Source organism: Pipistrellus kuhlii, unplaced genomic scaffold, assembly GCF_014108245.1.
Source record: "Pipistrellus kuhlii isolate mPipKuh1 unplaced genomic scaffold, mPipKuh1.p scaffold_m20_p_20, whole genome shotgun sequence".
NCBI classification, from domain to species: Eukaryota; Metazoa; Chordata; class Mammalia; order Chiroptera; family Vespertilionidae; genus Pipistrellus; species Pipistrellus kuhlii.
The window spans coordinates 232,889-260,561 of record NW_023425516.1 but is presented as its reverse complement, the minus strand read 5'-3'; the positions used below and the strand labels follow the sequence as shown (position 1 = coordinate 260,561).

The window sequence follows — 27,673 nt, the reverse complement described above, 5'->3', positions numbered from 1 at the left end:
CCGGGAGGCCTGGGTCAGGCCGGGGGGGGGGGGGGGGGGGTACGTCCAACACGGCTGTGGCCTGGCCCTGCCGTTGGGGAGAGCTGGCCCACCTGCTAACACTCCCTGCTGCTTCTGTCTCCAAGAGAAGCCTGCTGCTTTGCGTTCCTGCCTCAGCCTGACCCCTACAAGCAGGCTGGGGGGGGGGGGGGGGGGCGATGCCGCTCAGCGCGGCCTCTGGGCCCCGGCTGCCCCCCCCCGGCTCCGGCCGCCGCCTCCCCCACCCGCTCTGCCCGCTCGGGCCGCGGCGGGCCCGGCGGGCGGCTTGGGCTGCGCTGCAGGGTGAAGTCCAAAGTTCAGTCCCCGCGAGGCCTCGGATAAATATGAACCTGGAGAATTCCCCCGGCCCAATGTAAACAGCGGGCAGGGCTGCTTCACCGCGCAGGCCGGGCCGGGGGCCGGGGGCACCGCGGGCTCGGGAGTGGGCTCGGGGCCGGGGCGCCAGGAGCGCGGTGCCCCCGCCGCCGGCTCACGGGCGGGCGGGCGGACGGCCAGGCGCGGGAGGCCGGCCGCGTGGCCGGGCGGCGGAGCCATGGTGGCCAAGCTGAGCCAGCTGCAGGCCGAGCTGCTGGCCGCCCTGCTGGAGTCCGGCCTCAGCAAGCAGGCGCTGCTGCAGGCCCTGGGCGAGCCGGGGCCCTACCCGCTGGCCGGGGACGGCGCGCTGGGCAAGGCGGAGGCCGGCGGCCGCGGGGAGCTGGCCGCGCTGCCCAACGGGCTGGGGGCGGCGCGGGGCTCCGAGGACGAGACGGACGACGACGGCGAGGCCTTCACGCCGCCCATCCTCAAGGAGCTGGAGAGCCTCAGCCCCGAGGAGGCGGCCCACCAGAAGGCCGTGGTGGAGAGCCTGCTGCAGTAAGACACCCCTGCCCTCCACCACCTCCCCCGGCCCCGGCCCCGGCCCCGGCCCCGGCCCCGGCCCCAGGCCGTAGCCAGGGGTGGGGAAGGGGCCCGGAGCTCAGGCCTCCGGGAGCCGCCTCCCCAGGAGCCGCCGTCAGCCGGGACTGGGGAAGCCGGGCCCAGGGAGCCAGGGGGAGCAGGTCACAGGCCTCTTGGGCCCGAGAAGAGGGGCCGTGGGACTCAGCCACCCGCTCTGTCCATGCCCCAGGCCTGACCTCCGGGCAGCACTCGGACGGCCAGCTCCGATGGGAGGGCAGCTCGGGGCTTTGGGGCCTGGTCGCTGGGGAGGCGCAGTCAGCCCGGTCTCTTACCTGAGGGAGAGGCAGCCTCCAGGCAGGGGCTGTGTCCTCCAGCTCAGCCTCAGGCCCAGCCTCACCGCAGGCGCCATCCGGGGCCTCCCGCCCTGTGCCCCCCCACCGGCTCCCCGGCTCCCAGAGCACCGAGCGGGTCTGAGCCGAGGCCTCCCCTCTCCTCAGCAGAGCGAACTTGGTTACTTATTACCCACAGGCTTTATTATTTCTCTTTTGTTTTATAAATTTATAAACGGCGAAAGGCTCTGATAAGGCCTGTGATCATTAACTTGTAGGGATGGCGGCCTGGGAAGGCCCGGGCCAATGAACCTCCCACCCAGCGGGGTGGGGGATGGGAGCGCGGGGTGGGGGTGGTGGTGGGGGGCAGGGGCTGTGAGGACGCCCCCTTCCCGAAGGCCCCGCAGCCCCCATCCTAAGAGCTGGGCGCGCTGAGGGCTCACCCTGAGGCTGGGCTAATGCTGAGATGCAATCTGGGAGGAAGCGAAGGGTAAGTCTGCTTCTCAGATGAGGAAACTGAGGCCAGAGAAGGGGAGCAGCTTGATTAAGGCCACCCAGCGGGACCTCACACTGTCAAGTCCTCTCAATCCCCAGCCTGGGGGCCGGCCAGCCGGGTGAGGAGGGGTTCTGGGGAAGAGTCGCAAGACACTCTCCAGGAGCCATTTCCCTCCTGTCCAAGGTCCTGATCCCAGTTCAGAGTGGGGGAGGGCTCGCCCCGCCTGGGAGGCCTCAGGGGTGAGGACCGGGATGGGGGGCAGGGGGGCACAGAGCCCCCTGACTTGGCAGGAAGTGGAGGGCAAAGGGCCCTGCTGGGCTGCAGGGGAGGGGCAAAGGGTCAGGCAGGGCCGGCCCAGGGTGAGGGCAGCTGGGCTGGGGCTGGGGCTGGGGCCGGGGCTGGGCCAGACCTGCCAGGACCCCCATGGGAATGGGGGCTTTCGGGCAGGAGTGGGAGACGGGGTGCCAAGGGCCTTCTTACCTGGCTGGGCGGGGCCTCTTGCTCAGCAGTCCTTTGGTGGGTGGTGGGTGGGGGAGGCTTGATCCACGGCACTTGAGGGGGGAGCAGGGGTCAAAGTGCTCCCTGGGACCAGCCGAGGCCTGGAGGCTGAGGGCCAGAGGGGGCGCTGAGAAAGAGGAGACGGGAGAGGACCCAGGGAGGATGGGGAGACCTGGGGAAGCCAGCTGCGCAGAGGAGTGGAGGAAAGGGGCCGGGAGAGTGAGGCACCCCAAGCTGAGCCCAGGCTGGAGTGCTCCCTGCCGCCCAGATTGGGTTTTCTTTAATGCTAACAGCATGCTATTTACTTTCCATTTAAATTTGAGATGTTGCTATAAATTATCAACCAGCTCCTTGTTCCTGCGGAGTTTATAACTAACTACCGGGTTACTTATTGTTCAGGTAACAAAGGGCCTGAAGCCACCCTTAGGGGACAGAGTGGGGCCTGTGGTCTCAGTGGGCAGAGAGGGCTGGGGGACCCAGAGGAAGCCTGGGTGGAGGACTCCGGTGGAAGTCGCTCTCTGGGGAGACAGTGGTGGGAAGAGACAGGTGGGTCCTGGCCCAGGTCTCCCAGGTGCCCTGTGCTTGAGGCCACCGCACATCTCCACCCTCAGCTCCCTGGGTGACCTTGGGCAAGTCTCTTCCTGGCCCTGCCTGGACACTGACTGGAATTCAAACTCCGGGCCCTGACTCCTGACCTCTTTCCGAGGGACTGCCTCCCCCCACCCACCTTCCTCCAGTTACGCTCACTCTGCTGGCTCCCACCTCAGGGCCTGTGCACACGCTGCTCTGTCTGCCTGGAACCCTCTGTCCAGCTCTTCCCATGGCCATTTCCTTCCCGGCCTTTTGCTGAAGTGTCACCTCCTCAGGGAGGCCCTCCCTGACTGTCCCAGTCACTCTCCAACCACCTTCCTTTACTTTCTCCTGGCCCTTACCATTCCTTGGTTTTCTGTCTTCTGCCATGAAAACAGAAGCTCTTCAAGGGCAGGTTCTGTGCCTCGTTCAGCTCTCTCTCCCTTCCTGTCCAGCCCACGCAGCGCGAATGGACGAGTGGCCAGGATTCTGAGGCCCTGGGGCACCTGCTGCTCTGGCCGCGGGGGGAGCCTGGTCCGGGGGCTCCTGCCTGGGTGTCCTCCTGGTCCTCCTGTCCCTGAACAGCTCACACCTCAGCCTGGAAGGACTATCCTCTCCACTGGGCAGTGCCGACGCACTGGGACCCAGGAGTTCAGTGGCCACGGGGGATGTCCCTGACTGAGGCCAGCCTGCCTGGGTTCGAATCCCAGCCCCCCAACTCGAGCGCAGGCAGGTCATTTCCCTTTTCCGAGCTCCAGTTTCCTCTGCAAGTGGAGGTGGCATGATAACATGGGTGTGCATACGTGGCGATGGACCCGTTTTACATGATAACATGGGTGCGCATACACGGTAACGGACGGTGGCCATGGGAGTGGTCCCGTTTGACAGGTGAGCAAGAGAAGGCGCAGAGAGGCTAAGGGACTTGCCAAGGTCTTGCAAAGCAGCCAGGACTTGGACCCAGGTCCTCCCAGCCACACGCTCTGCACAGCACCCTCCCGTGATACGTTTTATCTCCCTCCTCACCCGCCCTAGGCCTCTGGCTGTTCAGCTTCACCATCACTCACTTCCACGCACTCCTCAGAGACAGAGGGGCTTAGGGACGTGTGACTCCTCTCCTCCTCCTGCGAGATATTTACTGTGAGCGCCGTATCACAGATGAGGAAACTGAGGCACAGGACAGCACAAAGCGACTGCCCCAGGCCCTGGGAGAACAGGCACAGCTGAGATCGCAGGCCGGCGTGGGGACTCCGCTCCCTCCACACCGGGCCTGCAGGGTGGCCTCCGCTGGCCGCCCTGAGACCCCGGGGCTGGGTCCCGGCTGCAGGACGATGCTCGTCACAATGCCCGCCGCTCACTGGGCGCTCCCTGCGTGCCAGCCCTGGGAGCGTCCACTCCTCCTGGAGACCGGTCCGCTCTCCCGGGCCGAGGCGGGCGGGTCTGCGCGTTGGCGGCGTGGGCGTGCACCCGCAGGGGCGAGGGGCGGCCTAACGCTGGAGCCTGCGAGGGTGGCAGTGGGGTGCCTGGGCCGGATTAACGCTGGAGCCTGCGAGGGTGGCAGTGGGGTGCCTGGAGCCTGGCCCCTTAGTTCTGAGTTAGAGAAACTGTCCTGAAGAGTCACATCCTTGGAGACTGAGTGTATGGAGTGTGTGTGTATGTGGGGGGGGTGTTCGGTGGGGGGGGGGGATGGGGAGGAAACAGAACAACAGAGAGACATGGAGACAGGAGAGGGAGAGAGACTGGGAGGGAGAGACAGATAGACAGACATAACACACACACAGGGCAGTGACAGTTAATCTTTCAGTTGAGCCAGGAGAGGCCTTGTTGAGAGCAAGACTAAGCTCATTCTGGAGAAGACAGGAAGAGGGGAGGGAGGAAGGGGGAAGGGAAGGAGGGGGAGGGTTGCTCAGGGGGGTGATGGCTGCAGTGGGGGAGGCGGGAGGCCACCAGCAGCCCAGCTCCGGGATCAGATAAGCGTGTTTGCCGTGGAGCACAGGCTGGACTTTGCACTCCGCCCTCCTGGTGTGCCTGGCACCGGAGGGGGGAGGGGGACAGGGAGGCTCCTGGGAGCCCGGGAGCAGGAGGGAGGAGCTGGCGGAGAGCCTGGGGGGTCTGGGCGAAGTGAAATATTCTTTATTTTTTTATATATATTTCTTTATTGATTTCAGAGAGGAAGGGGGAGGGATAGAGAGATAGAAACATCAACGATAAGAGAGAATCATTGATCGGCTGCCTCTTGCATGGCCCCCTCTGGGGATTGAGCTCACAACCCGGGTACGTGCCCTTGGGCGGGATAGAATCTGGGACCTCCCCGCCCCCCCAGTCTGCAGGCCGATGCTCTGTCCATTGAGCCAAACCAGCTAGGGCCAAAGTGAAATACTCCCCAGTCCCTTTGACCAGTGAGCTCACCTGTCTGAGCCTCGTTTCCTCACCCGTAAGGTGGACGTGTGAGTAGTACTGACTTCCTAAGGCAGTGGTCGGCAAACCCATCAGTCCACAGAGCCAAATATCAACAGCACAGCGACTGAAATTTCTTTTGAGAGACGAATTTTTAAACTTAAACTTCTTCCAACACCACTTCTTCAAAATAGACTCGCCCAGGCCGTGGTATTTTGTGGAAGAGCCACACTCAAGGGGCCAAAAAGCCGCGTGTGGCTCTTGAGCCGCAGTTTGCCGACCCCGGCCCTAAGGCAGCTGTCAGATTTAGATGGCCGGCGCCCGCCCAGGCCGAGCTCACAGCACAGACTCGGAAGCACTGGGCTCACGGCTGCGGTTCACCCAGACGGACGCTGCGACCAGCCCCCGGCCAGCTGTCCCTCCGGCCTCCGCCTGTGGGTGCTGGGCCGGAGCCAGCGCTGATGGAGGCTCTGCGTGCCCGCATGCAGAGGGCATTGCCGGGGACAGGCGGGCTGGGCCTCTGAGGACGGCGAGAAGGGCTGGGGACAGGCAGTGGTGAGCTTCAGAGCAGGGGGTGTTTGCGTTTCCTCTTTTAGAATTCGGTTTTAGATAGCACATATGCATGTGCTGGGCGTTATATAACATGTTACATAATTCTAAAAGCGTGGAGCAGGAAAGAAACTGCCCCCTCCCCGTCCTCAGCACGTCCCCCGAGGCACTGGGTCCCAGTTCCTGTGACCTTCGCCGTGCCCTGCACACACAAATGTGTAGACATTTCTCTCCCCAGGTTAATGTTCCGCGGCGGCACCGCCCGGAGGCCCGCACTTCGTTAACCAGCGCCCTCTTTGGTGGTTCCAATCTTTGGGCCACGTGGTGCCGAATCGCCTCCTACACAGGCCATTTGCCACATGTGCACACACCGCAGCCTCCGGTTCTAGAACAAACTGCTGAGCGAGGGCGTGAGCCCTGGGCTCTGGGCCCCGGCGGCCGGGGTTCCAATCCCAGTCCGTCTGGGCTCGGGGTCGGGCTGCCCTCCTCTGACCCGCATCTGGAAGAGAGGCCTGGGACAGGGAGGGCCGGCTGGCCGGAGCGGGGCAGGGAGAGAACACAGTGAGGCCTCTGGCCCGTCCGTTCCACAGTGACCAGGGGGCGGGAACACGGCCCACAGGGGCCTCAGGTCCCATCTCCCGGGAGAGAATCTCAGCCCCGGGAGGAGGACCTGGCGCCCAGACATCACGTTTTCCTGACAAGTCCTCCACCTCTGGCCCCGCCCCTGCACCTGAGGCTCGGAGACCCAGCGCTGCCCGGGTGTGGGGGCCCCGCCGCCCCGCCTGGGGTGGTGCAGGTTACAGGAGGCACATTCCTCTGTGATGTTTCCGGTAGCCTCACTGCTGGGCTGCCCGTGACCTTGGGCAAGAGATGCAAGTGAGCTGAAACCGGTGTGGCTCAGTGGATAGAGCGTCGGCCTGCGGACTGAAGGGTCCCAGGTTCGATTCTGGTCAAGGGCATGTACCTTGGTTGCAGGCACATCCCCAGTGGGGGGTATGCAGGAGGCAGCTGATCGATGTTTCTCTCATCAACGTTTCTAGCTCTCTATCCCTCTCCCTTCCTCTCTGTGGAAAATCAATAAAAAATATATATTTTTTAAAAAGAGATGCAAGTGACACAAGTGCCCTTAGCCTGGTGGCCCGGACCGTAAATGAGAGAATCCCATTTCTCTCCTTGTTTTCAGACCTAATTTTCCCCCTAGTTGGTCTCACTCATCCACCGATCCATCCCCCTACCCACCCAACCATCCACCCACCCACCCACCCACCCACCCATCCACTCATTCGTGGTGAGTTCATGCATTCCCCGAGGGCGGAATGGATGCCAGGCTGTGGGAATGAATGTCGGACGGCGCTGACAGTCTCTGTGGACAAGGCACAGCCACAAACGCAGTGCCAGTGGGAGAGGGCTCTGCAGAGGAGGCTCACCGGTGAGGCCCTCCCCATCAGGCCGGGCGCCCAGGGGAGCCTGTCCACATGTCCGTGGCCGTGTGTCTGTCACCGTTTCTAAACTGGCACCTGCTCTGTGTCTGCGGGGCTGGCTGGGCCTGTGACATGTTTCTCCCGTGGCTGCGCGTTGCATGTCCCTTCCCCCATCTGTGTGAGGTCCCTGTGTCCTGGCGTGAATCATACCTGAGTCAGGGGCTGCTTTCATTCACATCCCACCCCCAGTGTGGGCAGGGATCCTCGCACCCGGGCCCCCAGCCCTGCCTGCAGGGTCCCCCACTCCCACTGAGCAGGCCCTGCTCTTGTCCTGCCCAGGGAGGACCCGTGGCGCGTGGCCAAGATGGTGAAGTCCTACCTGCAGCAGCACAACATCCCGCAGCGCGAGGTGGTGGACACCACCGGCCTCAACCAGTCGCACCTGTCGCAGCACCTCAACAAGGGCACCCCCATGAAGACGCAGAAGCGCGCCGCCCTGTACACCTGGTACGTCCGCAAGCAGCGAGAGGTGGCCCAGCGTAAGTAACACCGCAGCCCGTCCTTCCGCAGGCGGGCTCCCCGCAGCTCGAGGGGGGCGGGGGGAGGGGGCGGCTTCCCACCCCGTTTCTCAGACCGCAGCTCAGGAGGATCAGCGGGACCCTCCAGCTTATTTTATTCTGCACAAGGCACTGTGGGGGAGGGAAGCGGGGCTGGTCCTGGGCGTCCATGATGGATAAGCGGGGCCCTGCCTTCCGGAGCTGCTGGCGGGAGGGAGAGACCGTGTGATACGTACGGGGAGACGTGTTCTGAAGCACAGGAGAGCAGCCGGAGCTGTACTCATGGCCCCCGAAGCTCATAGCACTGGCCGGGGCAGTGCTGCCAAAGTCTATTTCCACGTGTGGAGCTGGCGGCAGGGGAGAGGGGCAGGGCACAGGCGGGTTCACACCAGCCGTGTGGCCTTCAGACTCGGTCTTAACGTGCGGGTTGAATTTTGACGCATGGAGATTAGGGAAGGGTGTTCCGGGCAGAAGGAACAGCATGAGTAAAGGCTCAGAGGCGAGGCAGGTGCTCAGGGAATCCTCCCTTGCAAACCTGGGAAGACCTGGGCGCACTCCAATTCAGGGAGGGTGGACCTCCTCAGTCAGGCCTCCTCCCCCACCAGGTCCCAAGTGCACGTTCACACGTTTGAGCCTGTCTATGTGTAAAGTAATTTCTACTATTTCTTTTCATTAATTATCCAGCTTTTTAAAATATATATCTTTTAGTTTTTAGAGAGGAAGGGAGAGGGGGAGATAGAAACATCAATGATGAGAGAGAATCATTGATGGCTTTCTCCCGCACGCCCCCTTACTGGGAATCAAACCTGCAACCCAGCATGTGCCCTTGGCCGGAATCAAACCTGGGACCCTTCAGTCCACAGGCCAACGCTCTATCCACTGAGCCAAACCAGCTAGGGCAATCATCCAGCTTTTTAAAAGACAATGCACAGCCCTAACTGGTTTGGCTCAGTGGATAGAGCGTCGGCCTGTAGACTGAAAGGTCCCTTGATTCCGGTCAAGGGCATGTACCTTGGTTCGGGCACATCCCCAGTAGGGGGTGTGCAAGAGGCAGCTGGTCGATGTTTCTCTTTCATGGATGTTTCTAACTCTCTATCCCTTTCTCTTCCTCTCTGTAAAAAATAAAATAGATTTTAAAAAATAAAAATAAAAGACAATGCACACTTAGTTAAGAAGAAAAAATGTGAGAAAGACTTTACAATGAAAGTTAGATGCCCTTGACCTAAAGCAGTCGCAGCCTTGCAAACCCCCTCTGGAGTAATTTTAGGCACACGCTGGCCATACCCACAGGAACCTCCCTTCCTCCCGTTCATAAAATGCCCAGCAGCTGTCGGAGCCATGCCCCTGGCGGCCTGCTCAGGGATACGCTGCTGGGTCTTTTCTCTGCTGGCGAACAATGCACTTTGGGCTTTAGAATGCATCCCCGTCTGGAATGTTGAACATAGATCTGAATCTACTCAAGGAGACATGCTTCCATTTTCTACTCTGTGCGACATTAGAGAAATATTTAGCTCCCTGACCTTCACCTGTGAAATGGGATGGCATATGTGTCAAAAGGGGACAAATGCTGATGTTGCCTGGTGAGAGCAGAGCTTGGCTCAGTAGAAAAGTGTGCAGGGGTTGATTAGTGATGCCTGCCTTGGACACGGTTAGGAACATGGAGGCGCGTGTGCTGTGTGTCTGTCCTCACTGGATTAGGGGATTGCCAAGCTCCAGCTGTAAGCTGCTCTGACTGGGCCCCTGGGAATGAGAAAGCTTCAGGAGTGTGGCCAGCAGCTGAGGCGGGGAAGGCGGGAGGGGCTGGTGCTCCGCTCACAGCTGCCCGTGTCTGCAGAGTTCACCCACGCCGGGCAGGGGGGGCTGATGGAGGAGCCCACGGGAGATGAGCTGCCGACCAAGAAGGGACGGAGAAACCGTTTCAAATGGGGCCCAGCGTCCCAGCAGATCCTCTTCCAGGCCTACGAGAGGCAGAAGAACCCCAGCAAGGAGGAGCGGGAGGCCCTGGTGGAGGAGTGCAACAGGTAGGAGGCGGCGGGCGGCGGGGCTGGTTTGGTCTGGGCAGCGCAGGGCTGGGGAAGGGGAGGGTGGCTCTGGGTCCTGAGGGAGGGCCTCCCCCAGGCCCCCCGTCTCAACTTGGGCTCCGGGTCTAAAACCCAGCTCTATTTCTGACACACACACCCCAATCCAAGCAGTTTTGAGTGGATGTGCATCTCATTCATCCTCACTGCCAGCCGGTGGTGATTCTGCTCACTCTAAGATCAGAGACACCGAGGGGGAAGTCACTCAGAGCAGATGTGGGACTGCACCCCGGCGCTAGCCTCAAACACTCAGGCACAGCCCTGCTTCTCAGAACCCCCGGCCCGGACAGGGCTCCTTGGTGCCTGGCCTGGAGCCTCACAGTGGCTATTTCTGCAGGGCCGAGTGCATCCAGAGGGGGGTGTCGCCCTCACAGGCACAGGGGCTGGGCTCCAACCTTGTCACAGAGGTGCGTGTCTACAACTGGTTTGCCAATCGGCGCAAGGAAGAAGCCTTTCGGCACAAGCTGGCCATGGACACATACAGCGGGCCGCCGCAGGGGCCAGGCCCGGGGCCCGCACTGCCCGCCCACAGCTCCCCCGGCCTGCCCCCCTCGGCCCTCTCCCCCAGCAAGGTCCACGGTGAGTGCTCTGCGGACAGGGGTTGGGACGGTGGGTGCAGGGAAAGAGGGTAGGTGGGAGAGTTGGGGAGCACCGCCCCAGTGGCAAAAGTTACCCAAACCTCTCAGCACGTCAGTTTGGTTCCACTCCACTTTGCACGGAGTGGCCAGATGATGATGATCTCTGAACACATAACAATCTGGCCACTCAGTGTCTATCCTATATAGTAAAAGACTAATATGCAAATTGTCCCCTCTACCAGGAGTTTGACCAGCGGGCAGGCCGGCCAAACACTCATTTCCTCTCCCCCTGGCCAGGCTGGCCGGACCCCACCCATGCACAAATTCATGCACTGGGCCTCTAATACACACATACACACACACATACACATATGTATATGTGTGTGTGTGTGTGTGTATATATATATATATATACACACACACACACACACACACACACACATACATATATATAGACATATATATACATATACTAAGTGGCCAATTATGCGTTCAGAGATCATTATAATCTGGCCACTCAGTGTATTCACACTATTCTATCCACTCTATTACTCTCCACTCCACTGACCACAACACGTCATCCATCCACTACATTCACTCTGAGTTGGGTTCAATTCAACTCATTCATTTCAGGTCAATTCTACTCTGTTTATTATAGTTTTATTTTATTAAATAAATCTTTATTGTTCATATTATTACAAATGTTCCTCATTTTCCCCCCCTCCATTGCTCCCCTCCACCAGGTTCCCACCCCACCCTCTGCCTTTCCCCACCCCCCACTCTCCTCATCCATAGGTGCATAGTTTATGTTCAGTCTCTTCCCACACCCCCCACTCCCCTTTTCCCCGAGAATTGTCAGTTCACTCCCCTTCCATACCTCTGATTCTATTATATTCAACAGTTAATATTGTTCATCAGATTTTTTTAATTCCCTTGGTTTTTAGATTCACTTGTTGATAGTTACGTATTTGTTGTTCATAATTTTTAATCTTTATTTTCTTCTTCTTCCTAAAGAACCCCTTTCAGCAATTCATATAATTCTGGTTTGGCGGTGATGAACTCCTTTAGCTTTTTTTTATTTGTGAAGCTCTAACTGGCCTTCGATTCTGAGTGATCGCTTTTCTGGGAAGAGTATTTTTGGCTGTAGGTTCTTGCTATTCATCACCTAGAATATTTCTTGCCATTCCCGTCTGCCCTGCATGATTTCTGTTGAGAAATCAGCTGACAATCGTATGGGCGCTCCTTTATAGGTAACTACCTGCTTTTCTCTTGCTGCTTTTAATATTCTCTTTGTCTTTTGCTCTTGGAATTTTTTTTTTTTGCTCTTGGAATTTTAATTATGATGTGTCTTGGTGTGGTCCTCTTTGGATTCCTTTTGTTTGGGGTTCTGTGCACTTCCTGGACTTGTAAGTCTAATTCTTTCACCAGGTGAGGGAAGTTTTCTTTCACTATTTCTTCCAATATGTTTTCAGTATCTTGCTCTCTCTCTTCTACTGGGACCCCCATAATTCTGATGATAGTTTGCTTGAAGTTGTCCCAGAGGTTTCTTACACTATCTTCAACTTTCTGTATTCTCTTGTCTTCTTGCTTCTGTGGAGGAGTGTCTTTTGGCTCTTTAAGTTCCAAATCTTTGATTTGATTCTTAAGATCTTCCATTCCTTTTTTAGGACTCTGTATAATATTTTTTATTTCAGACAATGTATTCTTTATTTCTAGTTGATCCCTTTTCATATCCTCATAGGTCTTGTTTATTTTATCAGCCTTTTCTAGGAAATTCTTGAAAAACCTTATAAGCGTGGTTTTGAACTCTATATCCGGTCGCTTTTTGTCCTCCATTTCTTTCGTTTGTGATCTGTTTCCTTGTCTCGGCATTTTCGCTGCTTTCCTGAGTTTGTAGGGTGGCTTTGTGTGTTAAGGTGTCTTAGATGGTTCAGTGGGTCAGTCTCCCAGTTACCTGAGGTGCACCCCTTGGAGCACCCCTTTGTGGACTGTGTAGTTAAGTCTTGATTGTTGTTGGTATCACTGGGAGGAACTGACCTCCATGCCAATTGGCTGTGAGGATCAGCTTGTCTATGCCAGGAGACAGCCTTATTCGACTAGACTTGGAAAATTAAAAAAGCCTCTGTGCTCAGCTTGGATGGGGCAGAGTTTCAGGGTGGAGCCTACAGCCTTGGCTTCTCGTCAGCCCTGCCCTTTGAGGTTCTTGAGTCTTAGTGTTCCTCAGTGTCCTTAGGTACTCACTGCAAGAACCTCTGAGAGAAAGGTGCCCTCGAGTTTTGCCCGCTACCAAACAGTCTAGGCTCTCCCCCAGTCATCCCGGAACGGGTTCAGTGCGGTTGGAAGTGGGCTTCAGAGCAGTATGGAGCTTTTGTCTCCTTCCCGCTAAGGCAATCCAGCGGCAGTCAACACTCCATTCTCTGTGAGTAATGTGTGCGCCTCCGGGACTGCCTTTTGCTACTCACCTGAGTTTCCGCATTACAGCCCAGACTCCCTCTGTAAGAGCCTGGGTCCCCAGGGTCTGGCCTAGAACTGGGGTTCAGTGCTGTTGGAACTGGGGCTCAACACAGTCCGGAGCTTTTATCTCCTTCCCGCTAGGGAATGCCAGCCAGGCACTCAGCCGCCCCTTCTCTCTGACTCCGTCCTCTCCCCACACGCACACTGTGTCTCTGTACCTTAGGCTTTTACAGCTCCTCTGATTTTCCTTCTGTTTTTCTCTTTCCTTCTAGTTGTAGAATTTCCAGTCAGTCAATTTTCCTGTAGTTCTGGATAATGTCCATTTTGTATTTTAGTTGTTTTTTTTTTTTTTAATTGTGTGAGGCTGCAGTTAGGCATTTACCTATGCCGCCATCTTGGTTTCTCTCCTAATCTGTTTATTATAATCCAATTTGTTCATGTATATTTGGTGCCATTTAATCCAATCCAATTGCCAATCAACTCAGTTTAATTAATATAATTCAAGGAAAATTAAGTTTGTATGGCTCAGTTTGATTCAATCCAAATCAATTTGATTCAATTCAATTAAGTGCAAGCTCAATGTATTTCAGGTTCAACTAGATTCAGTTTCATTAAACTAATTCCAATTATTTGCTGCAGTTCAGTTTGGTGAAGTTGTTTTGTTGAGCACCTTCTGCATGTCAGTATAGTCTGGGCAGGGCCGTGGAGCTGATGCAGTGCAGCCCTTGTGCTCAGGAGTTGGAAGCAGGCAGCACAGACCCTGGGAGGAGGCTGCATAAAGATGTGGCGAGTGGCCTGAGCAAGCCAGTGAGGCCCCTGGAGGGCAGGAAAGTGGGGTGCTGAGGCTGCACACTGCTCCCCTCCAGGTGTGCGCTATGGACAACCTACAACCAGCGAGGGGGCGGACGTGCCCTCCAGCAGCGGCAGCTCCTTGGTGACAGTGTCCACAGCCTTGCACCAGGTGTCCCCCACAGGCCTGGAGCCCAGTCACAGCCTGCTGAGCACGGAAGCCAAGCTGGTGAGTGTCCCCCTACCCCACCCTCAGGTGGGTGAGACCCCCAACCCCATCTTCCCTCGGTGGGGAAAAGCAGTCCTCACTTAGCTTGGTTTCCCCTCCAAGGTCTCAGCAACCGGGGGTCCTCTGCCCCCGGTCAGCACGCTGACAGCGCTGCACAGCTTGGAGCAGACGTCCCCAGGCCTCGGCCAGCAGCCCCAGAACCTCATCATGGCCTCGCTCCCCGGGGTCATGACCATCGGGCCCGGGGAGCCTGCCTCCCTGGGCTCCACGTTCACCAACACCGGCGCCTCCACCCTGGTCATTGGTAAGCTGGAGGGGGGGCGCAGCCCAAGGGCCTCGGGGACCACGGCTCTCATTCGTACTCACTGCCTGCTCTGCGCCGCTCTGCGCTGCACGTGATGCACACGTAACCGGCGGCCCAGCCTCGGCGGCTCAGGTGGGGGGGCAGGCGGTAAGCGATGCCTAAGCCACGTAGGCCGTGGGGAAGACGGAGCGGCAGGGGGGGACCCATGTGTTCTAGGCTTTAGGCTTTTCTTTAAAGCCCGGAGGACCTCACTTACAGGAACTATTAAAAGGCAGATGGGAGCTGATGGGAGAGGAACGCAGACCTAAGCCCAGGGCCTCGACTGCACGGAACCCAGGGCTCCAGGGAACCCATTAGACCCACCTCCCGCCCATGTAATGAGCCAGAGGCTCAGAGGAGGGGGTGACTTGCCAGGGCCATGAGTTAGTGACAGGCCCTAGGGCAAAGGGATTTCCTGTCCGCCCCCCCACCCCCCAGCACCCCGGGAGGCAGTGGGGATGGTGCCCCAGGGGCCCGGGAGGCAGTGGACGTGGTGGCCTGGCTGACTCCTGCCCCTCCCGCTCCAGGCTTGGCCTCCACACAGGCACAGAGTGTGCCTGTCATCAACAGCATGGGCAGCAGCCTGGCCACCCTGCAGCCGGTGCAGTTCTCCCAGCCGCTGCACCCCTCCTACCAGCAGCCGCTCGTGTCTCCTGTGCAGAGCCACATGGCCCAGAACCCCTTCATGGCCACCATGGCGCAGCTGCAGAGCCCCCACGGTGAGCACGGCGGAGGGGACTCACAGATACTGCGGCCTGTGTGTGTGTTGGTACAAGTGTGTTTGTGATGGGGGGGGCTCTGCGGGGGCTCCGGAGAGTGTCTGGGGCCAGAATGTGTTTCCATGTGAATACGTGTGGCCATGTGTGTGCTGTGCGAGTGGAAACACATCTAGGTGTTCATCAGTATTTAGGGGTATGCCCACATGTGGGTACACAGGCCAGTCTTTCTCCAAACCTTTGGGGCCATACGTCTTTCAGAATTAACTATTTTCAGATTCTCAAAGGTTAATATAGGGACCATACTATAGGTTACAAAACTCTCCCAGCAGCATTTGGGGTTAACACTGTCACCAAGCCCTACGATTTCTGCAGCAAAAAAGTAGAATCTCACCAAGTAGATTAATAAAGCCCTAGCTGGTTTGGCTCAGTGGATAGAGCGTTGGCCTGAGGACTGAGGGTCCAGGTTCAATTCCAGTCAAGGGCACATGCCTGGGGTGTGGGCTTGATCCTCAGTAAGGGTGTGCAGGAGGCAGCAGATCAATTATTCTCATCATTGATGTTTCTCTCTCTCCCCCTCTCCCTTCCTCTCTGAAATCAATAAAAACACATTTCAAAAGTAATAATAAAAATAGACTTAAATAACCTCACTTCAGGCTCAGGTCAGATTGTGCCACCAAAGCGCCAACCTTACGAACTAGGACTTGGGGGTAAAGGGCTGTGTGCATGATTGAGTGCATGCGTTTGTTATGTGGGTGCTGTGGTTTTATCTGTCAAGGGGGAGTGAGTTTTCTCCTGTGCCTGTGGGTGGCTATGAGGTGACATCTGGATTACGCTCAGAGGCACCCTGGCACGGACATGGCTGCCCCCCGCCTGCAGCCCGTGCACAGGGGCGAGGCCTTTCCCTCTGAGGCCTGTTTAGCCTCCTGCTCCCTTTCACACCTGCCATCTCAGGTGACGGGCGGAGCTGGTGTGGGTCCTGGACTTTCCCGGCTTCTCTCAGGGGCTGAGCAGGCCCGGTAGTTGGGGAGGGCATCCAAACCCTCTACGTGGAGCTCCATTTTGGAAATCAGCCCTGAGTCTCCACCCACTGCCCCACCAGGCCATTTCCCAGGCCTCACCCCCAATTCCCCAGAGCACCCAGCCCTGAGGCCCTCCTGGGAGGGGGCCACGTCTGAACCCTCTCTGTCTCCTCCCTCCTGGCAGCCCTTTACAGCCACAAGCCTGAGGTGGCCCAGTACACCCACACCGGCCTGCAGACCATGCTCATCACCGACACCACCAACCTGAGCGCCCTGGCCAGCCTCACGCCCACCAAGCAGGTAAGGCCCCGGGCTACCCCGCACCCCGCGGGCCCCTCCTCAGAGGACACCCTGAGGCTCAGAAGGCGGCTCTGTCCTCCAGGTCTTCATCTCAGACGCCGAGGCCTCCGGCGAGTCTGGGCTCCACACGCCGGCGTCTCAGGCCTCCGCCATCCACATCCCCAGCCAGGACCCCGCCGGCATCCAGCACCTGCAGCCTTCCCACCAGCTCAGCGCCAGCCCCCCCGGTGAGCCTCTCCCTGCGGGCGTGTGCACGGGGTGGGAATGACCGGCTGCAGCTGGATAGGGCCGTCACGCCATTTGGCTGGCCCTGCCAGGGCGCTAGGCGCGAGTTAAACATCTGGCCAAGTATAGCAGGCTGGCTTTTAAGTTGTTAATTGTGTGTGGCCCACGAGTGTTATATCCAAACGACCCCGAGCACAAAAACGGCTCCCCACCCCCGATAGGGCAAACTGTGAGCTGGGGGTAATGGGGCAGATGTTGGAGGGACTGGACACTACAGCCTGGCCAAGCTGACACACAACATTAACCACCTCACATGTCTAACATTTCCACTAAAATGCTGAGGCCGCTCCCTGAGCGTTAATGACAAGGTCCCACCTCCTCCACCCCAGTGCCTCCAGGGAGGAGTGGGCGGGGGCGGGATCAGCTTGGTGGGCAGCCAGCAGCTCCCTTTGCCTCCGCAGTGTCCTCCAGCAGCCTGGTGTTGTACCAGAGCTCCGAAAACACCAATGGCCACAGCCACCTGCTGCCATCCAACCACAGCGTCATCGAGACCTTCATCTCCACGCAGATGGCCTCTTCTTCCCAGTAACCATGGCAACCACCTCCCAGGGGCTGGCACCTGAAGCCTGCACAGCGACTTGGGGGGTGACCAGGGCATGAGCCTGCAAACATCTGCTTCTACAGAGCTGCAGTGTCAGAGGGAGGACTGCTCAGTGCACAAGGGGGCGCTGTGGAGAGCTGGGAGGCAGAGCCTGCTCCTGGCAGGACAGGAGGGCCTGTCCCTGCTGCTCCTGGTAAACCTTGTCACTTCGAAAAGAAGGGGACAGACTCTGGACCCCAGTACAGCCAGCCTGGGCCTCTGGAGAGCCCAGCACTCCCACAGGAGCTGCAGTCCCCGCTCAGGACAAAGCCGTGCAGCTGTGCCTCACTGGGCTCTGAGAGGCCTCAGACCATCCTGTCCCGAGGCCCTGTCCAGGCCACTCCACCCTGCCCTCTTCCTGCTATTAACCCAAGGCTCGCCGTTCCCGCCCAGCCCCCTCAGAGAGCATTCCCAGGGGCTGATCTGCCCAGGCCTGGAGCTCAGCGCCCAAGCCCTCGAGGAAGCGAACTGAAGGCACCAGGGCTCTCCACTTCCCTCTCCCGGGACCCTGGGAGCGCCTTTCCTGGGACACTTGTCCCCTTGCAGCATGCCTTCTGTGCCAGCCTGCTGTCTTGCCTCTGCTGAAAAGCCCCCCCTCCCTCAAGGCTAGCAAGTGTCCTTGTTCTGTGGGAGCCTGCGACTCTGGGCCTGGTGCTAAGTCCTGGGCAGCAGCTCCCGGGGCCTCTGGGGCCTGCAGACCCTTCCCTGGTTCGAGAAGCTGCCGAGCTCAGAAGGCAGAGGCCTGAGCAGCTGGCAGAACAGAGGTGCCCAGAGGGAGAGGAGAGAGACGAAGCCAGCAGAGAGGAGTCCCCTGTGTGGACAAGACTGAGGCCTGGGAGCCTGTGGCCTGAGAGACGAGGCGGTCCAGGCAGACGCAGCCCCAAAGAGCCGAGTCCCACCCGAGGAACAAGGTGCCGTCACTGGGGCTCCTGCGTCCTCCCCTCTAATGTGAGAACCGAGCCCTGTAGACCAGCGGTCACCAACCTTTCAGACCTCACAGACCACTAGTGGTCCAAGAGCCACCAGCTGGTGACCGCTGCTTTGACCACCTCCATCCTGGGACCATGAAGAGCCTCCTCCCCTGCAGCTGGCAGCCAGCTAAGGACGAGCCTGTACATTATTTAACTTTTAATAAAGTAAACGAGGAACGTACTGGAAACTCCTTACTTGTCCTTCATTGCCCAGATGGGGTTGGGCAGGCAGAGGGGCGGAGGTGGGCCAGGGGCCGGAGGAGAGAGGGGTCCAGCACACACAGACTCTCAGGGGCCACCTGTCGTTCTTGCTCTGCTGAATCTACGATGCCAGAATGTTACCTTCACCTTGGCCTTCTGCTCCTTGAATAGGCCTCGTGCACGAAGCCCAGCGAAGCCAGTCCACCAGGCCCGTGACACGCCCATAAGCCGCGGCCGGGCAGGGACCCTCCTATGGTGCCGATTTAAAATGTCTCATCAGGATTCAGCACTGCTGGAGGCAGCACCCCATCACTTAGTTACGTGCTGGGTCTGACCCTTACTTTTCCACAATCTGGTTGGGAGATGATCGTGTGTGGTTATGTTCCCAAATGTAGAAAGTTCTGGAAAATGAGGAGGGAGATCTCTCCTTTCTCAGACAGTTCTATCCAGTCTACATGGCACTTTGGGCATTGACACCTCAAGGACCTCTTCCCGCATTTTCTTCAGGCTGTCTCCCACAGCAGGCTGAGGATGGGGTGCGGTCTCCCCTCACGCACCTCCCTGACAGCCCTGGGGAGATGGGAGCGCCACCACTCGGCTGTCAGCCTTGACTGACTGGACGGCTCCACAGACGTCCTGGTTCCACAGTCTGCCCGGCGCCCAGGGAGCACAGGAGGGCGGCCTTACTCAGGCTTCTCACTCCACAACCAAGGCTTTCCCCGACTCGTGGGCAAACCCAGTCATGGGCAGAGTCTGGACGTGCAGCCAAGTCCCTGACGTGGAGGGCGGCAGCGCCGGGAAATGCCCGTCCCAGGGGGCACCGCGTCCTGGGGCCGGTTGGGCCCCGCCGGCACCTGGTCAGTGCGCAGGCGCGGCTGCTGCGCTCTTCGATGGCGGGAGTGGGGAAGCCTCAGTGGCCTTCTTGGCCTTCTTCTTCCGTTTCTTCTTTTTGCTCCCAGGTGACACAAGGTCTCCGTGGAGCGTGGCGGACTCCTCTTCCTGCTTCCTGGCGGTGGCCGTGCCGGTGATGGTGGCGGCGGTCAAGTCCGTGCTGGCCTCCTTCCTGGCTTTCTTTTTCAACTTCCCTTTCTTCTTCTTCGCTTCTTTCTCCACCTGGACAGGACCATGGATGGCGGACTCCCGCAGAATGGCAGAGGCGGCCACAGCTGCCTCCTGGCACCGCTGCCACTCCTCCTCACTGTCCTCACTGCTGCGGGGGAGGGCAGACTGGGTCAGCTGGGGTTGGGACTGGGCCCCAAAGCTGCCCCCGAAAGCGCCCACGGGGTGGGGGGCAGAGAGAGCCCAGGCGCTGGGTGTGAGGCAGACCAGGGTTCCTGCCTCTCTGCTTCCTAGCTGTGTGATCTCATCAGGCAACCTCTCTGACCCTCACGTCTTCATCTATAAAACGGGATCTTCGCTGAGCCCAGGCCTCACTAGGATGTCCAAGGAGTGAGCGTCTGGCACAACAGGGCTGCTCAGAGAGCAGCAGCCTCCAGAGCCAGCCCCGCGGAGTGTCCTCCCTCCCCCGGAGCGCCCCGGTTCTCCAGCTGCCTCACAGGGCTCCTCTGGGCCGGGACCACACCCACCTGCCCGGCTCTCCTGAGACACTGGCCAGCGCGGAAAGTGGGCAGAGCCGAGGGGCGTTGGGGGGAGGGTGTGCGCCTCACCTGGAGCGGGAAGGCAGGCGCTTTCGGCGGCGGGGCCGGGGAGCAGCTTTCCCCTCGGGGCCTTCGGGGACGGAGGTGAAGAAGAGGCGGAAGCCTAAAACCCACAGGGGCAGAGTCAGCACTGCCAGGCCCCTCTCCTCCCAGGCGCCTCTGCCCTCAGGAGCGCCTGGTCCGGAGGCAAAGGCCCAGGAGGCGCTCCTGTCTAACCACAAAATGCCGCCACATGCGCGGAGGGGCATGCTGACGACGCTGGAGCCGGGGGACGGGGTACTGAGGTGCCAAGCAGGCCGGCACGCCCTCGCGGCTTTTGGGAGTCAGCAGTTGAGCCTCCTGCCTGAGGCAGCTTCCAAAGTAGCCATGAGCCTGACGGAACAGACACGCTCAGACGGGAGAGGCTGTGCAGTGTGTGGTGGGAGCTCTGCTCAGGGTTAGACAGACGTGGTCACCTCAGGCGAGTGCCTTCATTCCTGAGAGCCTCGGCCTCCCTTACAGTCCCCCGTAATGGGGGTGTCAACCTGCCTCACAGCAGGCTGCACGGATGACAGAGGTAATACACCAACACTATTTCCTAGCTCCAGACACACAGGAGATGCTTACCAAAGGACAGCAGGTATTAACAGGACTAGAGGCCTGGTGCATGAAATTCGTGCATGGGTAGGGTCCTTAGGCCAAGCCGGCAATCAGGGCTGATCAGAGCCTTCTGGCTGCCAGTGGGGCCTTCCTTCATTCCACGCCACCCCCTGGTGGTCAGCACACGTCATAGCGAGTAATGGACCTCCCGGTCTCACAGTCCAGCTCCTAAGGGGACACTTTGCACATTAGCCTTTTAGAGAGAGAAAGAGAAGATGACTACTCACCATCATCCTCTGGGGTGGCTTTCTGTGCCTCAGCCTTTGCTGGTTCCTTCACAGCTTCTGAGATGGTAATGGAGCTAAGGAAAGAGGAGATGCTTGATTTAGCATAAAATTTTAAGTACCTACAAAATCTTTTCCAAAAAATTAACACCATTCTTTTTAAGTGTAGGGGATGGGGCATGCAGTCTTAAATGCAAAAGCAGACGGCACATTGGCCTGAAGAATGCTAACACCGCCGAAACCGGTTTGGCTCAGTGGATAGAGCGTCGGTCTGTGGACTGAAAGGTCCCAGGTTCGATTCTGGTCAAGGGCATGTACATTGGTTGCGGGCACATCCCCAGTGGGGGATGTGCAGGAGGCAGCTGGTCGATGTTTCTCTCTCATCGATGTTTCTAGCTCTCTATCCCCCTCTCTCCCTTCCTATCTGTAAAACATCAGTAAAATGTAAAAAAAGAAAAGAAGAAGAAAAAGAATGCTAACACCCACAGCTGTAACTGCTGAGCAGCTCCTGCCAGCTCAAACCGCAGGGCTTCCTTTGTTTAAACCCCACTTTATCCCAGAAAACGCTGAGGATTTTTAAGATATTCATAGTACAACAAAATAAATACAATTTCAAACAGGAATAAGAGAAAATAAACACCGGAGAGACAGAAATAGCCAAAGCGCAGTGAAGAAGTCCTATAACACTTACTTTTTGTTGTTGTCTTTTTCAATTTTGATTAAAAACTTTTTTTGAGATAACTGTAAATTGATAAGCAGTTACAAGCAAGAATACAGAGAGATTCCATATACCCTTTCATTTATTTTTGTTTGTTAATCCTCACCAGAGGATATTTTTTCCATTGATTTTTAGAGAGAGTAGAAGGGAGAGGGAGAAAAGAGGAGAAAGGAGGAGAGGAAGGAAGGAAAGCAGGGAGGTGGGGAGAGAAAGGGAGGGAGAGAAACATCAATGAGAGAGTCACATTGATTGGCTGCCTCCTGCACAAGCCCTGACCAGGACTGGGGATAGAACCTGCAACCCAGGTATGTGCACTTGACCGGGAATCAAAACCATGACCCTTCAGTGCTCAGTCTGGTACATTAACCACTTACCAACATTGGCCAGGGCAAGATTCCATGTACTCTTCACCCAGTTTTTCCCTGTGGTAACATGTGCGTAACTGCAGTTCAATATCACAACCAAGAAACGGACATTGATAGAATCCATTGGCCTTCTTGAGACTTCAGACCTGGGTTTTGAATCCTGGCTTTGTCACTTACTAGTTGTGTCCGTTTTGGCAAGTGACTTCATCTCTCTAAGCCTGTTACCCATCTGTACACTGGGCGCCCTGCCCCCATAGGACTGCCACGGGAGCAAATGAGATAGTGGATATCAAGCCCTTAGCACAGAGCCTGGCCACAAGCGGCAGCTCAGTGCATGGCACCAATGACGACAATCACTGTCATCACGATAAGCAGTAAGTTTCACAGGCCGTCTAACAAAAATAAGCCCTCTCCCAGAGTCAGAGCAGGGAGAGCTGGGAGACCAGGATGCCGGTCCCTGGTGAACGCAGAGGTCACCGTGCACTGTGCGGTGCTTTCTCCTAACCGCCTTCCACACACCCAGCCCCAGGACCTCCGCTGGGAAGAGGAAATGGAGACGATGCCACCCATGCCTGACTGACCCTGTATCTTAACAAAATGGCTCGATGCTGGTCCCTTGGAGTATCAGACAATGTCTGTAGACATTTCTGGTTGTCATAACTGCTGGGGGAATGCTACTAGGACCTAGTGGTGGGGCCAGGCATGCTGTTACCACCCTACAATGCACAGGACAGTCCCACAACAGGAATTACCAGGCCAAAGGTCAATACGGCCAAGGCCGAGAAACCTGGATCTCACACACGGGAAAAACAAAAACTCCCCGGGGAATATCCTGACACGGTCTGACCAGCATCCTGCTGGGTTTCCCTGGGGCTTTCCATAGCGCCAGGTGGGCCCTGAACACCCTGAAGACAAACAGTCACAGACACACTGCTCTCACAGGCTGCAGTGCCAGCTGACCTTCCTGTTTCCTACTTTCTCCAGTTCCTGTGTCAGGGGGGTTCAGATTGCTGAGCTGTGGTCCAACATTCTGTCTCGGAAGAGCAGTTGGCTTATACTTGGAGAGGGCTCACTTGTTCTTTTTGGTGCCTACTTCAAAATGAAAGACTCTGGCTTAACATCCTCACCTCCCTTTCAAAACCTGCTGTCAATCAGGAATGGATCTAGACCATGTCCATGTTATATTATCAGTCGTCCACGAAACGAAGGCAATGCAGCCAAATGAGCCGAAAACTCCTGGGTGAGCAGTTACACGGGTGGGTTTACTGCGAGGGCACAGGGAGTGTGCAGGCTCCAGGGTTGCTCACTTTCTTTGTGGTCAGACCCTTTTTTCCTAGTCACACTTTGGACTAGTATTCCTTGGTGCCTATTTTAGAAATGCTGACTTAGATCTTTATGAATTACTGGCGGCCTGGTGCACAAAATTCATGCACGGGTGGGGTTCCTAGGCCCGGCTGGCAATCAGAGCCTAACGGGGCTGTCTTGCCCAGGCCTAATTGGGGCCGAGCCTGCCGGGGCTTGCCAGTTTCTGGCCGGAGCCTACTGGCTGCCAGATGGAATCTGCTGGACAGGGGGAGGGACCCCAGGAGGTTGGCTGGCCGTGGGAGGTTGGGTGTGGGAGCGCACTGACCACCGGAGGCAGCTCCTGCGTTGATCATCTGCTCCCTGGTGGTCAGTGCGCATCATAAGGACAGGTTGACTGGTCGTTTGGTCTTAACGGTCGCTTATGCTTTTACTGATATTCTCAAATATAAGAAAGACCTGGCACAGGGCCTGACATACAGAGCGGGCCCACACAGTAATGGTCTGTCCCTTGCCCTTTTGTGAATGGGCTCTTGCTTCTGCGGTGCCTCTTATCCCATGGGAGCCGGACAACACAGAGCTTAAGAGCAAGGCCTTTGGCACTGGCTGGTCTGACTCAGTAGACAGAGTGTCAGCCTGCGGACTGAAGGTCCCAGGTTTAATTCCGGTCAAGGGCACATGCCAGGTTACCGGCTTGATCCCCAGTAGGGGGTGTGAAGGAGGCAGCCAATCAATGATTCTCATTATTGATGTTTCTGTTTCTTTCTTTCTCTTCCTCTCTCTCTCTCCTCCAAACCCAACCCCTTCCTCTCTGGAATCAATAAAAATTTATTTAAGCCGAAGCCGGTTTGGCTCAGTGGTAGAGCGTCGGTCTGCGGACTGAAAGGTCCCGGGTTCAATTCCGGTCAAGGGCATGTACCTTGGTTGTGGGCACATCCCCCGTAGGGGGTGTGCAAGAGGCAGCTAGTCGATGTTTCTCTCTCATCGACATTTCTAACTCTCTATCTCTCTCCCTTTCTCTCTTAAAAATCAATATATATTTTTTTAAAAACTTATTAAAAAAAAAAAGCAAACACACCTGGGTTTGAGTCCCAGATCTGCTCCTTCCTCTCTGTGACACCAGCAGATGCTGCTTCTCACAAAGAGCCTCTGTCTCCTCATCTAGAGAATGACAGGACCTGCGTGGCCAGGTGGCTTGGAATGCAGTGAGGTGACATATGCCACATGCTTGCCACGGGGTTGGCTTTTCGCGGTGAGCTCCCAGCCCATATGAGCCTTACTGTTCCAATGACTGAGGGTGGGGGGAGAGAAGGTATGCTTTTGGTTACCTGTCCAGCAGGTCTCCCAGCTTCTTGGCCACGTAGGCCCGGAATTCGGGGGTGGTCTGAAGCTCATTGCCATCTTGTTCGTGCTCATCCACCTTATGCCTACAACACACACATGAAACCTCACTTTCTGCCAGCTTAGCAGCTACCCCTACGAGGGCAGGGACTACATGTGTCTCGTTCACCCTGTTATCCCTTGACTTAACCCAGCACTGACATACAGCAGGGGAAATATTTGTTAATGAATGTATAAACCTGGACCCAAAGTGCGCAATACCTGAGGCTCGGCTGGGCAGTTGGCAACTGATTATTTGTAGCATCTGTGAAAATAATGAAAATTGAGGTATTTATAGAGGAAATGACAGTAATATATCCTTTGTATGCCACTCATGATGTTAAGTGACTTACATTTATAACTCATTGACTCTTCCCAACAATCCCATTACAGGAATCACCATTATCTCCACTTGGCAGATGACACAAAAACCCCACAAGTATTGATATTTCTCTCTCTATATATATATAATAAATAATAAGTGTGGGGAAGGAAAATATAACAGGGGAAGGCGGTTAAGAAGCCTACCTATGGGAAGTGCAGTGTGGCAGGACAGCAAGAAAGGAGAAACTGGCAGGGAATAGATTACAAAAGGGCTTATAAGTCCTTTTAAACAAAAGCAGAGGTTTTATTTTTATTTTATTTTTACTCCTCACCCAAGGATATTTTTCCACTGATTTTTAGAGAATGGAAGGAGGGGGAGAAGCAGAGATGAACACATCAATTGGTAGAGGCAGAGGCATGTGACCTTGACCGGAATTGAACCCAAGACCCTTCAGTCCGCAGGCCGACCCTCTATCCACTGAGCCAAACCAGCTAAGGCAAAAGCAGGGGTTTTATTTATTTTATTTTATTTTAAAATATATTTTTATTGATTTCAGAGAGGAAGGGAGAGGGAGAGATAGAAATATCATTGATGAAAGAGAATCACTTGGCTGCCTCCTGTACACCTCACACTGGGGATAAAGCCCAAAACCTGGGTATGTGCCCTAATGGGGAATTGAACCGTGACCTCCTGGTTTACGCTTAACACAGCCATGCCAGCTGGGCAAAAGTAGGTTTTAAACCATGCTTTACCATGGCCTGCTCTGGCAGTCTGTATAGGTTGGATCCCTTCTCAGAATAATGTTTTAAATTAAAAAAACAAAACACATAACACACACACACACACACACACACACACACACACACACACACAGGCCCTAGCTGGTTTGGTTCAGTGGATAGAGCCTTGGTCTAGAAACTAAAGGTCCCAGATTCAATTCTGGCCAAGGGCACATGCCCAGGTTGCTGGCTACATTCTCAATAGGGGGGTGCAGGAGGCAGCTGATCAATGATTCTCTCTCATCACTGATGTTCTCTCTCTCTCTCTCTCTCCTCTCTGAAATCAATAAAAATATATTTAAAAACACATACACAAACAGGACTACAAAAACACACACACACAATTACGTATGTTGAAATTCAGTTATCATAACAGTAAAACTGCAATCCTGGCATACTAATATGTGTGCTTCCTTTTTAATGCATTAAACAAGATCTAGAGATTCTTTTTAAAATATGTATTTTTTAAACTGATTTGAGAGGGGAGAGATAGAAACATCAATGTTGAGAATCATTGATAGGCTGCTCCAGCATGCCCCCTACTGGGAATCGAGTCTGCAAACCCCCATGTGCCCTGACCTGGAATAGAACTGTGACCTCCTGGTTCATAGGTGAAAGGAAGATCAACCACTGAGCCACACCAGCTGGGCTAGAGATTCTTTCGGGTCTAAAAATTATTGTAGCCGAAACGTGTTTGGCTCAGTGGACAGCGCATCGGCCTAGGGACTGAAAGGTCCCAGGTTCGATTCCAGTCAAGGGCAAGTGCATTGGTTGTGGGGACATCCCCAGTGTGGGGTGTGCAGGAGGCAGCTGATTGATATTTCTCTCTCATCGATGTTTCTAGCTTTCTACCCCTCTCTCTTCCTCTCTGTAAAAACTCAATAAAATATATTTTAAAAAAAATTGTTACTTTAAAGTTGGAATGAATGTAAATTACTTTTTCCAACATTTATCTGCAAAGACTGTAATGGGGTAAGAAAATCCGTGACTTTTGCCAGGGCAAAGTGCCAGGTGTTGTCAAAGCTACTCGTGGCTTGTGGCGCACAGGAAAGGAGTATGGGGAGGGATGCTAAACTTCAGAGGTTAATGAGAGTACGGAGGAAATGTCTCCCCATTCCACATCCATGTACTCTGGGTTGTGATGAGGCACCGCTACGATGAGTTTTGGACTTACTCCCGCGAGGCCAGGGAGTCCGGTCAGAGTTAGCACTGGACTCGGCTCCCCGCAGCCCCGGTGGGAAGGTGCTGCGGGCGGAGGAAGGGTGGATGCGAGAATCCATCAGCGGCCGACGCAGTCATTTCCGAGGCGGCGGGCTCCCCGTGTGACGCCCACGGGAGCCGAGCCAAGAGGCACTCTGGTGCCTCCGTTTCCCTGAATGGGATAATGAAACAACCCGCTTCCGGTCCCGGAGCTCTCTCGGGAAAGAAGTGGAGTCCCTCACCATCCTCCCTCAGCCCCCGGGGAAGACCCTCCGCCCCTCGGCCAGGCTGCTCGAACACGGTCCCTACCGGCTCTTCGCTTCTCCGGCGCCTCCGGGCGCTGCTCCAGGCCCCAGGCCGGCACCGCCGCCGCGCGGCACCGCGCCAGCTCCTCGGCGTCACTGCTGCCGCTGCTGCTCTCCACGTTGCTCGTGGAACCTCTGGGCGCCGTCATCTTGAACCACCGCAAAGGGTTGTGGGAGCGCCTCCAATAGGGTTACCTCTCCACGACCCCACGTGAGCGCGGAGAAGTGCAGAGCATTGTGGGGATTGTAGTTCTCACTCGCAGGCCGCTGATGGCCATTGATTTCTTGTGGGAGTTCCCAAAAATAAGAGTTTAGAAGTGCCAAAGAAATCAACTGCTCCATTTTAAAAAAATATATTTTATTGATTTTAAAAAAATATATTTTAATTGATTTTTTACAGAGGGAAGGGAGAGAGAGAGCTAGAAACGTCGATGAGAGAGAAACATCGACCAGCTGCCTCTTGCACACCCCCCACAGGGGATGTGCCCGCAACCAATGTACAT

The 27,673-nt window shown here is 56.3% G+C and overlaps 2 protein-coding genes across 4 annotated transcripts; one reads left to right on the top strand and one right to left on the bottom strand.

Moving 5' to 3' along the window:
• Positions 1 to 318: 318 nt before the first annotated feature.
• On the top strand, positions 319 to 18,252 carry HNF1A (HNF1 homeobox A). Its single transcript, XM_036448754.2, has 10 exons — positions 319 to 891; positions 7,512 to 7,711; positions 9,564 to 9,750; positions 10,145 to 10,386; positions 13,706 to 13,857; positions 13,960 to 14,161; positions 14,728 to 14,919; positions 16,123 to 16,238; positions 16,321 to 16,465; positions 16,925 to 18,252. The coding sequence occupies exons 1-10, from the start codon at positions 572 to 574 to the stop codon at positions 17,050 to 17,052; spliced, it is 1,884 nt and encodes a 627-aa protein (XP_036304647.1). The 5' UTR covers positions 319 to 571; the 3' UTR covers positions 17,053 to 18,252.
• On the bottom strand, positions 18,217 to 27,363 carry CUNH12orf43 (chromosome unknown C12orf43 homolog). Of its 3 annotated transcripts, none has more exons than XM_036448761.2 (6): positions 27,175 to 27,359; positions 24,784 to 24,826; positions 24,510 to 24,608; positions 20,800 to 20,873; positions 19,943 to 20,036; positions 18,217 to 19,485 (listed from the first exon to the last, which is right to left on the bottom strand). In XM_036448761.2, the coding sequence occupies exons 1-6, from the start codon at positions 27,317 to 27,319 to the stop codon at positions 19,134 to 19,136; spliced, it is 807 nt and encodes a 268-aa protein (XP_036304654.1). In that variant the 5' UTR covers positions 27,320 to 27,359; the 3' UTR covers positions 18,217 to 19,133. The 3 variants fall into 3 exon arrangements, with proteins under 3 accessions (XP_036304654.1, XP_036304655.1, XP_045441326.1); XM_036448762.2 differs by having other exon boundaries at positions 18,217 to 19,482; XM_045585370.1 differs by lacking the exon at positions 24,510 to 24,608 and having other exon boundaries at positions 27,175 to 27,363.
• Positions 27,364 to 27,673: the final 310 nt, after the last annotated feature.